Source organism: Aulostomus chinensis, chromosome 10 (genome assembly GCF_037954235.1).
Source record: "Aulostomus chinensis isolate RoL2024-O1b breed Wild chromosome 10, RoL_Achi_v1.0, whole genome shotgun sequence".
Lineage (NCBI taxonomy): Eukaryota > Metazoa > Chordata > Actinopteri > Syngnathiformes > Aulostomidae > Aulostomus > Aulostomus chinensis.
The window spans coordinates 5,073,442-5,088,313 of NC_141329.1; the positions used below are offsets into that span (position 1 = coordinate 5,073,442).

Consider the following 14,872-nt stretch of genomic DNA (forward strand, 5'->3'; position numbering starts at 1 on the left):
GCAAATGTTTTGTATTTTTCTGTAACTCTGAGGAGGGTGATTGAGCCGAAAAACAAATTTCTGGCAGCTAATCTGCGAATAAATGACGCCGCTGTGTTGTGTTGGAGTCTTTAACTCGAGCCCATCCAGGCAGCTACTTTGGACTTGATGAAATTGAAAATGATGATTGGTTACCAGAAGTTAATCAGGGGGAAGTGCAATGAGATGAATTCCCATCATTGAGAGTGTAGATTGTCAGTTTTATTGAGAAGTATTTATTTCCTTCAGGAAGAAAATGACTATTACATGTACACTGGTTAGTTTAAATTGAAAAAAATAAACATAAAAAAAAGCAAATCCATAGTTATAAAGCGTACCCTCAGACTCCAGTGGTGTTTTATCTTGTTAATGTGATAAGCTCCTCCACTCAGTGCCAACTTTCATCTTTTTTTTTCTTTTTTTTTTAAATTTCAAGTGCTTTTGTTTTTTAATTTTTATCTGGGTGGATAAACACACCAGAAATGTGATGATTGAAGACTCTGCTGTGAAAAAATGATCTAATTACTGCTAAGCTGTTAACATCCTGTTCATGTAATAACGAAGGGAAACCTTGTTGTGTTTGTCCACCCTTATAGACACTCGACAGTAAATTGTTTCTAATGAACTTTTTTATGCTTTGTTGTTTTGGATTTGCTTCTTTTGAATTGATGTTCAGAACTCTAGAATGTAATTTGATGCTATATATTGGTGCGATAATAGAAGACGGTTTTATATATATAGATATTTGATGATTTATTTCATATTTCCCCTCAAATTTGTAAAGTGTGAAAAGTGAGAATATATGGTTGTAGCTGTTTAGAAAATACAGTATATTTCTAAGTGGCTCCATTGTGGGGATTGATGGGGAGGGGGGGGGGGGGGGGCTGTCTATATCAAGCTTATTTTACGTTTTTAGTGCCCACTAACTGGTTTTCGATTATTCCAAGACATGACAAACAAAGCAAAGGTTCGCCTTTAGGTCATGACAAGCTTTCTGAAAGTTCAAAACAGACCTGGTTGTAAAAACCAAAGCACTGTGGTTGTTCCTCAAACCTCCTCATTCAAAATTGTCCCTCTCCCCACTTTGAATATCGAAGACACCATCACAGCTGTCACAGTTCTGTTGATTTCTCATCGTGCCATAAGTGAGAGCAGCAATCACGACATACACAGATGGAAATCCAGATGCATTAATGGGATTTGAGAAGAACAAAAAAAGCCTCCAAAGTCGGCGCTAAACCCAACGCAGTGTAAACGATAAACGCGTGCATTGGGTGAGAGAATTCAATCTTTTGTTTAGCACTTCCTCTCTCAGCAGAACTGTGTGCTTCAACAGGTCACCGGTTTAATTTACTGCAGTGGAATTCCCTCAGCACCATGCAGGAGCTTAGGAAGCCAAAATGGTAGAAAAAGTCAAGACATGATTAACTTACTGCTCTCTCCGTGATGGTTCGCTTCATTTTGTTTCTCAGTGGGATGTGACTCAACAAGTCTGGGAACCTCCAGTCCACATGGGCACCATGCAGGTCTGTGTAAGGGAAAAAACAAAGACGAGGTTTTACTTTTGAGTTCTTTGTCATTGATAAACCATTGTGTAAGTGTACTACAAAGTACCTTTTATTGAAATCGTTATTAAAAAACTATGAGTGAGATTGCCTTTCTCTCTTTTCTGTGATGCTTCTATTTTGGCCACAGCCAGATTTTCAGGTTGTCTGTAGGTCCATCTTTCTCTGTCCAGTTCCTCTTATTGCAAGGAATGCCTTGAGGGATGTTCTCCAAATTTGGCTCAAATGTCCACTGGGATGCAAGGACGAACATAAAAGAATTTGGTGGTCATAACTTCAAGGTCAGCAAAAGCTAAAGGTATTGTATTTCACATTCTGTTGTTTGTCTCCTGCGCTCATTTATTCAGTATCTCAATAACTCAAAATGTTTTTTTTTTCCTAATTAGACACAAATTTCCAGTGGAACTCGAGGATGACCTGAGAATATTTTGGTAGAATAAGGTCACTGTCATCTCAAAATAAAGTGTCACTGGGACACCTTAAATTTCTTCAGATACATCACAAACATTCTTTGGGACTCAAAGAGGAATAAAAAACAAATGAAAAAAAACTGCGGTCAAAGGTCAATGCGACAGGCACGAGTAGCAGACAACTCTGATTTGGTATTTCTAGTTTTACAAACCCATATTACTAAGAAACACAAGCCCTTCATAAATTTTCCTCTTCGCATGAAATAATTTGCACATCAGAGATTGACACCTCAAAGCCTTTTCCAATCTTAGTCTGGCATTTCATCTGCATTTGTTCATTTTGTGCAAAAACTCAAGATTTATCACCCCTACTGAATTAACTCACATGTGTAGGCCAACAGATTGAAGTCAGTGGAAGCTGCGAGACAACACCGTGACATCTGCTGTGATATTTGCCTCCTCCTCCATCTTCCTCAGTCACACTGACATGCCTGGGCTATGAAATCGCCCCAAAAAACATTTCATTTATTTAACCAAAGACACACAGGTCAGGACAATGAAATTACCTTGCCATCTTTCATTCTCTCTCCCCTCTTCTCCTCCCGGCCTTCACACGGATGCATTTCCCTCTATCACTCTCCTACCTCATCTATTTCGTCTCCAACGCCTCTCAAAACAGCGATTGCTCCCACTAGAATAGCATCTCCAAATTGTTGCAATTGGCCCACGGTCTGAGTAGAAGGAATGAATCAAAAAGAAGTGACAGGAACCCAGGAAAAGGGTGGGTAGGGCTAGAAATAAAACAATTCAGCACAAATGATTTTGCTATTCAATTTCATGAATTCATCAACATCAAACTCGCACACTGAATTCCTGTGAAGCTCAGGTATGTTTACCTCCAGAGACAGAGTATTGATGTACCCCTCAACCATGATACATTTCTGCTCTTAAACACCCTGTTTTAATGTTTCATTATACAATTAAAACATGTTTAAATACCACAATTAATTTAGCTTTTTTTTCAGTCAAGCACTACTGCAGGATTTATAGAGCCATGCCTCACAGTTTGCACTCATTAGGGTGTGTGATGTTAAACTTGCTTTTCAGTGAATAATCAATGTTTATTGATACACTGAACGGAGAGGAGAATCCAATGAAAGACAGTCCAATGTCAAAGATCAAATCATTTGGTCAGAATGGACGGTCAGGAACATTTTCCTCATGTGTGGAAAAATCATGGAAATATTTTAGCAAAAAATTGGTATCAACCTTTATTACTGTATGAGAAAAGAAAGAAAAAGGATTACAACTCAGACACTGAGGAATATGAGGGAATATAGTTGAGGTTTTTAGGTCCATGAAAAACGTACACATGAGAACAAATCAATCAGTCAATCAATTCGAGTCCAAGAAAGTCAAAAATGAGAGAGTCTGAGAACAAAATCTTTAAATTCCAACAGAAGTTGCAAGAACATTACGGACGAGGATACTGAAACTAAATTGAATAATTATATGACCTCGAAGAAACCTAGAAATGGAAAGAGCAGGTTTAATAATTTATTTTCAAAATATATGTGAAGATGTTTGGTGAGTCAACTGTGGAGCCCATGATTGCCCCAAATTGTCCCCCAGGCACCACCCAGACAGAATCATCAGTGAACAGAGCTGCTCAAAGTATAGAAGAACCCCAGGCGATGCGGTGAGTAATCCTCACACCGTCTTCAGATGATGCCCACGCCATACATCCAATCAGTGTTGTTTATTCCATGTCAATGGCATGTTGTGGGTTCAGTACAGTCAGATAAGAGCTATAAATAAATTGTGAGTGGGCAAGGGGTGTCATGGTGGCACGTGGTTCACAATGAGAACCAGCCTGTGCGTACATGTGTGGATAAGCAGCACGGATGTGTGCGTGAACGTATGTATCACTTGTGTGTAGGTGTATGCGTATGGCTGATGTAACTACAGGACGTCATCTAAAAGTGAAGAGGAATGTAACACAGCGCCAGACTGGAGTGGCAAACTCCTCTCCTCTCACATGTCCCAGCTTGATGTTCAGAATCACCAACCATGCATTGTCCGAAACACAATTGGCTTAACAAGGGTTTTATTTCAGAAACTCAAAATGTTGTCGCAAATTTTCAAAAAGCGATAGTCTGGATAAACTGACCAAATATCGAAGAGCTACATTAGCACTTTCCCATCTGAAATGTTTTAAAATGTTTGAACTGTGAAAAGTGGCAGTGTGAAGATACTCATTGCTATGTGGTGTAGTTGAGGATGTCCAGTAAGTTCACCTTGAGGGCTTATTAACTGGAAGCTTTCCGGCATAGCACCCCCTTCTGACGTATTTCTGTCACAATTAAAGTTTTCATACAAGTAATACCTTGATGCATGGGTAAACTGGCCACTCATAAAACCGGGGCTCAACGCCTGCATTGTAATCTGCCTGGAGGGGAAATGTAGCTTGTTCAAGTCATGTTTGTTCTTTTCTAGGTGACTCAAACATGACTTGACAAAACCACAACATTGAAACAGCGTGGTAATATATGACACTGAAAGCAATTTCACCACGGATGTCCTCTGACAGATTAATAACATGACTCAACTGAAATGATTTTTAAATTTAAAGTACATAAAGGTTGCATGAACCTCTAAAACAGAGGAATAAAGAGACTTAAATGCTGACCGCAGTTTCGAAGAGGAAGATTTATGTGGAAGGGAGGGAAGAATGTGCCGGGAATACAAAGATGGACGCTTATGCTCACACACACTCAAGCATAAGTACCTGTATGCATAATAGCTTCACATGCATGATGTGATGTGAGGAGGAAAATGGAGCCTGCATGACCAAAAAGGAGAAAGTGTTTCGGAAGGAGGATGGTTTCAAATCTGTGGCCGCCAATATAACAGAGCTGAACGTCACTTGAGTTTTAATTTCCTGTCAGTGGAAGCAAGAACAATATCAAGATTGAAACGCGAGTGTCACCGAGTCGTTCTAAGAGGAAGCTCAGACGGTTCAAACCATTCATCATCCCTCTGCTTGTATTTTACTTCAAGCCCATTAATGTACATTAAAAACACAGGAAAACGCACGCACGGGCGCGCGCGCGCACACACACACACACACACAAGCACTGTGTAATGGCAATAATGAGACTGCATGACTAATGCCTCTTCAGTCCCTTCTTCAGATGAGTGCTTATTGTGGTCTGTCAAGGAGATGAGTCAGTCTATGTCATGGTTACTATGGTGATCAAAGTCTCTGGAACTTCCCTTAAGTGCCTGCTGGCTAAAATAAGCTCCCTAACCCCTTAAACTCAAGATACAATGACACACCCGTTCAAGCTGGCAAGCTGACACCACCATCTCATGTGGGAGACAAGGGAAAAGAAAATTCCTCCAAATGGATAACCACAATCATGTTAACAAGATTACAATGGAACAAAATAGAAACATACACTAATTGACGATCAACATAACGCTTCCATTCTAGTAATTTTGGGGGTTCTATGTGTTTCACTCAAGTTCCTGATTTGACTTTATGGCCCATCACACGAGACATTGCAGAACCAGTTGATGTTTTATATGATAATAAGAAACCACCATGAATAATTTATGTTGCAGTAGAAGTCTTGAAGGCTGCAAGGGATGATGAGATGGCCTTACCTGTAAGGTCAAACCACCAGGAGAGTGACCTCAAACTGCTGCAAGTCTCAACTTCAGATCATGTCAACACTTGTATGTGTCCTGTGAAAAAAAAAAAGTTAGGGAGATAGGAAGGACTATAAAATATAATGTTGGGCTTGGATATCAAAATTGAACAAAATGTATTTTTCTCAAATGTTTCATTTTCATGTTTTGCATTCCTCTCCATTTCTAGACACGTAGCTATGAGCGGATTATATTAACTGAATTCATTAGCTGCAGTACAAATACTGAAAAAAAAACAGCAAACCTTGTCTCAATTACGCATGCGCTACGGTTATGATCATATGACAAAATCAAAAGCTAGTTGCGGGTGAGAGGGTTCCCTTCTTGTGTTTCCGTATTCGCTAAAATCTCAGAATATCTAGTCGAGGTAGGAGAATGCAACCGCCACAGTAAACCGTTCATGCTATTCTGACAACCTGCATAAAGGATTAGCTCATCTTTTTGTGCGATTATTAAAAAAAATAATCGCAAGTAAAGTCTGTATTGTCGACTAAAACGTCAAGCTTGCAGGCTTTGCCACTCGCTACTTCCGCGTATGCGCCGTGTGACTTCACCGTTGGGCAGCGAGGACTTACCCAAACGTCTTTGAGAAAAGTTTCAGTTTCCATAAATAGTGGGCGGAGGTGGGTACAGACAGGCAAACAAGCTGGGTCAGGCTGGCTGGAGAGTTTCCAAGCTGTGTGAGTGTGTGTTTTTATGTGTGTGAGGGACGGTAAGCTAGCTGTGTGAGAAGATGAGGCTGAGCGGCGTGCTGGTTTGCGTGCTCCTGATGTGGGTCGAGGGGTTCTGGTGTGACACACCGGCCAACTGCACCTACGAGGACCTGCTGGGGACTTGGGTGTTCCAGGTGTCCAGAGGGGGACACGACAAAACCATCAACTGCTCCGCGGAAGGTAGGAACCCCATCATGATCCATGCTAACAAGGGCGGTAGGGGTGTCGCAGAGGGGAAGCAGGTCACGCGTAGGCCCGGCGTTTGGTAACTTTCACCCTCCTTGCTAACCTCATCATGCTGGTTGAACACGTCTCTTCATACGTACAGGGTCTGATTCAGTTATTTTTTATCTTTCAAACCACCAAGACTTTTATATTAACTTTAGATATTGTTATTATTGTCAGATATTGTTTTGTTTTTTTTAAGGGCCGATAGTGATAATTAGAGGCACACCTTCAGCCACAGAAGAGTGTCAATCAGTGGAATCACCTGTTAAAGTGTTTGGTTGGAAGGAAAACCTGCATACACACGGCCCTCCATGGCACATGGTTGCCCACCCCTGGTTTAGATGAACCGTCTTGCTGTATTTTGATTGTCAAAAAGTCCCTGTATCGTGAGTACAATGTCGTGATAGTATCACCCCTAATGTATATCTTTTTTCCTCCTCAGCCACGGGGGAAAGCACAGTCACAGTGACCCTGGAGAAACTGTCTGTAGCCACAGACAAGCTGGGAAACAGCGGCTTCTTCACCCTCATCTACAACCAGGGCTTTGAGGTGGTCGTCAACGGCTACAAATGGTTTGCCTTCTTCAAGGTACACAGATTAATCTACTTGCTGTTAAATGTTTTGTTCATGGGATATTTTTGTTGTCTTTTTCATCTTGCTTGAGAGCCATCACAAAGTTTATCATTCAGATCAACTTCAACACTAGCTGGAAATTTTTTTTTTTTAAATTTACTTTTACCGTCAGTCACTTTCCTCTCCATTCATCTGATATGGTTTTATCTGTTAAATGTACACATCCTCTGGGTAAGACTGAAACTCGTCACATGGTACATCATAAGTGCAGATATCTAAAGTTAATCTGGCTTCTTTCACCCTTCCTTGGTGTTTCACATGACGCTCACATGACTGTTTGTAGGAGGAAATAGAATTTATCCGTGTCTACTTTAACTTCCTCATCATCTCCATTTTATTCTTTTATATGTGCTGACACTTGTACTTGTGCAGGATCTAGTACCTGAATAATTTTCTGAAGACTGGATCTCTGTATTGAATAGTATGAGGGGAATTTAGTTGCTTTTTAAACCCAAGTGTACCTACATGCATAGGGTGGTGTGAGTTGCTGTCTAACACGACCGGTCCCTGTCTTTGCCTCCTTATGCTTTCAGTACACTGAAGAGGGCTCTAAGGTGACCAGTTATTGTGACCAGACCATGCCAGGGTGGGTCCATGATGTCCTGGGAAACAACTGGGCCTGTTTTGTTGGGAAAAAAGTGGAACCAGTACCATCCCGATATGACTACAAACCACAGTCCAGCAAGAGGTACATGACCAGAGAACATGAGATGGTTAGAATTTGTACGCCACCGCCAAAGTAATCTCCATTCAACAGATTGTTCATATAAGAGAAGAACCACTCTTGGCAAGGGAGAAAATGTCAGGATAGGAAGGTTGTGGGTTCTGTCTTCATCTGCGTAGCTTTGGCCAAACGTCTGCATGGGCCTGTGGGGTCCGATTTTGCTTTCATCCGTCTATTTAGAAGAACCCCTTCAGTTCCAGCTTTGACCTGAATCACGGGGCACCAACAAGTATTTTTAGCTTTTGTCAACATCGCGAGTTTGTAAATTTAAGGCTTAAATGTGTGACTTCATACAGAGCCAGGAGCACAATTTTAACTCACTGAATTTCCCACCATTTCATATCCTGCAAACTAATCATTTTCATCACGGTCTTCAGCAGTCTCTTTTGTCTCGCAGTATTTAAAACTACGCTTACATCAGTTCATCTTTGAGTGATAAACCACAGTGCGTTTCATTCCATAGAAACTAAGCACCAGTGTGGCAACTGCCTCCCCATCGATTTTAGATCGGCGGCTTACATTAATTTTTTTTTAGTGCTTGGTGAAAAATTTCACTGACATTTCTATTAATCTAACTTTTACTGGTGCATTGCTGCTGCTCTCATTTATAACACAGTCCACTCGGGCATAGACGGGTCATTAAGTTAATTTCCATATAAATACAAATATCACAGTACATTCCCATTAATTTGTCAGGAAATATTAATAGACCTTGTTGGAGGTCTTTGGTCTCCTCAAGCACTCCTGGTTCAAACATGAAAGCACAAACAGTTCTGTGGGTGTTTGTGTCCTTACACTAGGTTGGTACTCTTTTTAAGAAAAACTGCAAGACATTTGAAAAAGTATTTGTACACAGACTCATGTGGTGTTGATTCATGTTCTCTGTGGGCTGCGTAGTTTGAACTCCTCAGCTGTAATGTACACCGTCCTCCCATGTGGCTGTTTAATATGAACTAAATTAGTCTGAATCAGCTTTAACAAGCCTTGGAAAATTGCCCTGGCAGTCTCTCACATCTGAGAAATCTGATGTTAATGCACCATTTTTGAACCTCCTGCTCTTGTACAGGTGATGAAAATTACTTTGTGACCCAGTAGTCTGGAGGTACTGGTTGTATTTAGCTGCACTCTTAGTATGAAATGTTCAATCCTTTTGCTTCTTCCATCACGTGAGATCGTGATCTGCTTTATATTACTTTGGTTAAATGATATGTTCCTTTTCTGGGAGTTGCACTGTGTTCCCTTTATAAGTTAAGTAGGTGCAGCTTATTATTGTTTTTTTCAAAGAAATCCTATGTCAGGGGCATGTAATAGATGGATCTTACAATGCAGGTCAGTGAGACGACTGGAAATACGGCAGTTTAAAAGTTGTCAATGTGGTTTGGGGTTGTTTTTTTTTTTTTTTTATTATTGAGCAGGCAACATTAGCATGTGTTCCAACTCCCTCTATGTGGTTATCTCCTCAGGCTGCTCCAGAGAATGTTCAGACACAACCTGGATGTCATTGACTCCATCAACAAAGTCCAGAGCTCCTGGAAGGCTGTCCCCTACCCAGAGCACGAGATGTACTCTCTCCAAGAGCTGCAGTACCGAGCTGGAGGACCTGCCTCTCGCATCCCCGTGTGAGCTTTTGCTTCCATTTCGCACATTCAGCAGCTGCCATGGAGGACAACAAAATCCTTTTTATGCAAATTAGACTAATTTGTGCCTACTGATAAAATATTACAGCTGCAAGTGTGAAAGGCATTTGAAAGATTGTTTTTATGAGGGCTGACAAGGATTTGGCTGTGTCATACCTTGGCTGTATACAGCCGGCCAAGAATGGCCTTATTTGGGCAAATCAAGCTGAGCTTGTCTGCTGGTATGGCTGGGCAGTGAATTGAATTTGAATTATGGTTTCAGCTTCCCATGATCACTAAAACAAGGTAATTGAAATAAAACCATTATTGTGGTGTAAATGCAGAGGTCCCTCCTTGTCAGCCACCGGTGTGCCTCTCCCTGAAAGCCCTCACTGTTTCAGTTTCAGCTTGTGTTCAGAGATATGTTGTAGGATAGTGTTGGGGGACACAACATGTTTCTGATGATGCAAGAGATGATTCAGTTGTCTGGAAACACTTTGGAACTGGGTACAATAGTGTGTAATATTTGTTACACACCTGTATCTGCACCATAATGTAACATGACCAATTTAATCGCCTGATGTTTGCTCACAGAATATAAATTTAATCTTTTCCAGAACATAATTCTCCCAGATTCTCCTCCTCAAAGTTTGAATACGGATTTTTATCAGTGGCCATTTGCAAGCAAGGAAACGGTTGCAAGTCTGAAGTTTTCAGCCGCTCTAGTTGAAGAAAATCGGCCATGTTATGCATAATCTATAGACCGTCTACATTTGATTTTCAATCACGAAGTGTAATATGCCACTAAGTTCCACTGCTGATGTTGCCCCACCAATAATTCTATATAAAATAAACACATTTGCCAATTTTCAGATATGCCAAGATAAAGCTAATGCAGGATGATACAGCAGTCCTGCAATCAATCCTCCCTCCATGAGGTTTAAAAGGCTGAGTTTTACATTTTGAATTATTTAACAGCAGCAGTGATTTGTGGTGCTGTCAAACTGTATTTGATTATACTGAGAGGTGTCCCCAATTCTTAATCAACTCATATCAATTTAAACAGGATGGCTTCCATCACTGTCAATATCTTGAAGTCAAATGTGATTCCTTTTCTTCAGCCGTGTTCGCCCCATGCCGATGACTGCTACCGTAGCCAAGATGGCAGCAGCTGTCCCAGAGCGCTGGGATTGGAGAGACGTTAATGGTGTGAACTTTGTCAGTCCTGTCCGAAACCAAGGTAAATGAATGTTCCTAATTCTGCGGTGATCCTTTTTCCTTTCAGTTTTTTTGAGGTGAGGTATTACATCCTTGCCGTGTTTGAAATTTAAACCTGTGCGGACCTGTGGGATGAGAGCCAGATGAAGCCGTTCTGCTTGGCGTACGCAGCTGTCAGTAAGGGCCGGCGCTGAACTGCAGCTCACCAGCTTCTTTGCTTCCCTCCTGGCAGATCTGCTTTCTGCTCTCCTGTGTTTCTGCACAGCCTAGTGTGTGAGTGGAGAGATTATGTGTGCTGAGTAGTTAGAGTGTCTGAGAGGGACTCCGCAGGGCTGGTTTAAGGATCTGGAGAGGCCTGGAGGGTTTCTATAGAAGCCCTCTAAGCTCCTGTGCCACGCTGTAGAGCTCACACAGTTTCAACCCTGTAAGTCAGGTGGATTGTGGTGATGTGATGGAACTTCACAAAAATTTAGAGATTAAGACTCCCAGCAGCATGAATGTTTCCTATCAACATGGGAACGTTCACGTGTTTTTAGGTCAAAGATGACGAACATCACATTCATATGTAAGTTGAACTACTGGTCTTAAGGTCTTGTTTCGACTTTCACCAAATTTGAATTATTCTACAATGAAACCACCCTGCAAATCTGCAGCCTCTGTTCTCTGACCTAATTTGTCTCCTCAAAGCATTTTCTTATGAGGCGCCAGTGTCTCTCTGGATGATAACCAGTGATTTTAATCACTGTGTTGGTCCATCCGCCCTGGTCTATTATCCAGCAATAAAACTAATGTGGATAAGTACACTGGAGCATAGAAACCTCAGCGCTGACTTCTGTAATGTGCTCTTGAACTCCTTGGTTCACAATGATGTTGCACTGGATTGCATCAGATATCAGTGAGGCTTATATTGAACAGTTACACTTGACACTGTCGGATGTTTCAAACTCATTAACACCTCATTTCTGAACCAACTGCTGCTGTCGCTGCATTGCAGGGTATTACAGTGTTAAAGGAGCATTTCCATTTTTTGGAAAATACACTTTATTGTCCGTCATTTTTAGAGCCACTCAAGCAGATAGATTCTCTTCTCTCCTCCCTGTGTGCAGTAATGTGCTCCAGATGGCTGACAGCTACTTAGCTTAGCTGCAGTGAATGTTAGCAGTGGGGCATCAAATAAACTCTCCCTAAAACAGTCCTTGCCTGAATGAGTAGGGCTGGATTTGTGCTGAACATTGGGAATTTCACATGTAAAAAAAATGCCACATAGCTGGCATTTTTGCTAGCTTCCTTTATCTAAATTTGCACAATAATAAATTCTTTGCTGCCATTGGAAACTTCTAGAGTGGCAAAGATTTATTTCCGCCATCTGATGTTCGTCATGTGTAGGGTCGTGTTTCAGGGCCAATTAGTCATGTGGTATCGAATTATTGCATGGATCCATTATGTTTGCGCACTTAATTTTAGTCAAAGGGTCAAGCAAGGACAGAGGGTGTCATACCTTGTGCAGCTTGTGAATTATGATTTGGTGTTTCGGGTTACATGAATAAAATGGAACAGAAGCCTATTCAACTGTAAACGCAATTAATTTCAAGGTTCCGGAGATGTTCCGGTTGTACAGCTTGAACTATTACAATACTGTATATGAGTTTGCACTCAGTTGTGGTATTCACCTGTAAAAATGACTTATTTTACAGCATCATGTGGTAGCTGCTACTCCTTTGCCTCTATGGGAATGCTTGAGGCTCGTATCCGAATCCTCACCAACAACAGTGAGAGTCCCGTCTTCAGCCCCCAACAAGTGGTCTCCTGCTCTGAATATTCTCAAGGTAGCACACTTTTTTATTTGCTTGCAGTAAACACTTGATTTTGCTTGTTGTAGAATATTGCTGCATGAAAGATGACAACTGGACAGCAGTTGCTTGTTGTACTTTTAGAATGAACACATTTCTGCATGTGATCCTCTTGGATCAGAACAAGTCACCCTCAAGTGTATGTTAACTGCATCTGGAGAGTCAAAGTGTCTTTATGATTGCCCTGATTAGCTCAGTTTGCCTCATTATTTTGAAGAGCTCCCAAATGTTCCTACTTATACCAGAAAGAGATTCCACCCTTGTCAAAAAAAAGCAAGATAAATGTTAAAAATATTCATTGAACCAAATGGAACAACATGTTTCTCTCCCTTTCTAAGGCTGTGACGGTGGCTTCCCCTACCTGATTGGAAAGTACATCCAGGACTTTGGTATTGTGGATGAGTCGTGTTTTCCATATATTGGAAAGGACTCGCCATGTGGCGTTCCTCAAAACTGTGGCCGCGTTTACACCGCAGACTACAGCTACGTAGGTGGATTTTATGGCGGCTGCAGTGAGATGGCCATGATGCTGGAGCTGGTCAAGAATGGGCCGATGGCGGTGGCCTTTGAGGTACGAACTCAACAGCTACTAATATTACTGCTTATCAGATAAATTCAATACATGTTAGTTCTGTGGACTTCCATAAACTTTTTTGAATGTGATGGCTGAATTGATAATTCCTGTCCATTCATATTAGGAAGCAAATATTAAGACTGTGAACCCACTCACAAATATAGTTGTCGGTTAAATCGGACCTTAACACAGTTCCTCAGTGGTTGCTTGAACTACGTAAACGGAAGAAATGAAATCCTTCTCATCTCGCTCCAGGTATACCCTGACTTCATGCACTATAAGGAGGGAATCTACCACCACACAAGCATCTCCGACCCCTACAATCCCTTTGAGCTGACCAACCACGCTGTGCTGTTGGTGGGCTACGGCCGCTGCCACATGACCGGCCAGAAATACTGGATTGTCAAGAACAGCTGGGGCACCGGCTGGGGCGAGGACGGCTACTTCCGAATCCGCCGGGGAAGTGACGAGTGCTCTATTGAGAGCATCGCAGTGGCAGCAAACCCCATCCCTAAACTGTAGGAGTGGGAGGAGGGGCGTGTACCGGATGAGTCTCAATACTGCCATTTCTTTCAGATGAACATGTTTGAGAAGTCTTGGTGCTTTATTCTAAATGTCACAGATGCACAGTACTTCCTCCTGAATCCAACAGCAGGAATTAATGTGATTACTGCAGGGCACTAAAATGAAAAGTTGTACAACCTTCATATCAAATTTAAAAGGGAAATGTACTCATGTCACAAACCAGCCGGTCCTTCAATCAAGAGATGTGAGCCAAAACTAGAAATGGAATGTTGACCAGGTGCTGTGAAAAACAATCGGTTTCTAGAACTGCTGGGTAAACTGGAGGGAAATAGTTTTTGTGCACTTTTAACGTCAAATCGGAATTTACAATGTCGTTTCATCATGTTGCTTTAATTTTTTTTTTTTTTTACCTGTTTCCTGATTTTCAAAGTCCCAGATTTTGCAGTAAATGTAGTGTTCAGTTGTCTCAGGGAAGCAGAGTGGAATTTATTACAGCCTTTGTCCGTGCATGATGTCTAAACCATGACTGCCATTTTTTGTGGGGGGCAGTTTGATCCCTGTGGAACATCATAACCTGTGAGAGCTTTTCTGCCTCAAAGGTACATGTGAGGTCTGCACTGATTCTTATTTTTAAGGGAATAAAAGCATTTAAAGCGGTGCAATCTGAGTTATCTGTGTGTGGAAGAAGAATCTGTAAAGATTCACGTTTAGCTCTGTCAGTTCATAACTTTGCATCTGTAACTGATGCTGGTAACTGTTCAAACAACATTATAAAAAGGTAAAAACAAGTCTGAAGAAACAACTTAAGTGAGTGACTGACTAGAAAACAAAAAAACAAATGTATGAATTATTAAGTGGCATCATAGTCACTTTGAAGTGCATTAAATTGTGGTTACATTCCTTGTCTGCAGCTGATGCTGATAATTAATGTACAAAATGGGATTGGACTGTAATTTTGGACTTATATTAACTGCAGTAAACCATTGATAGCCAGTATGTGTCATGTGCTTTCCTGGAAGTGAAAAAGCAAAGTCACCCATTTTAAAAGTGGGAGATTTTGCTGCCAACAGAATAGATATATTGG

General features: G+C 41.3%; 1 protein-coding gene across 1 annotated transcript; it reads left to right on the forward strand.

The window, feature by feature from the left end:
• Positions 1-6,072: 6,072 nt before the first annotated feature.
• ctsc (cathepsin C) lies at positions 6,073-14,446 on the forward strand. The gene is made up of 8 exons (XM_086215086.1): positions 6,073-6,600; positions 7,091-7,236; positions 7,815-7,969; positions 9,469-9,624; positions 10,743-10,861; positions 12,534-12,665; positions 13,028-13,260; positions 13,519-14,446. Exons 1-8 carry the CDS (start codon positions 6,441-6,443, stop codon positions 13,783-13,785), a joined length of 1,368 nt encoding a protein of 455 aa, XP_086071212.1. The 5' UTR covers positions 6,073-6,440; the 3' UTR covers positions 13,786-14,446.
• Positions 14,447-14,872: the final 426 nt, after the last annotated feature.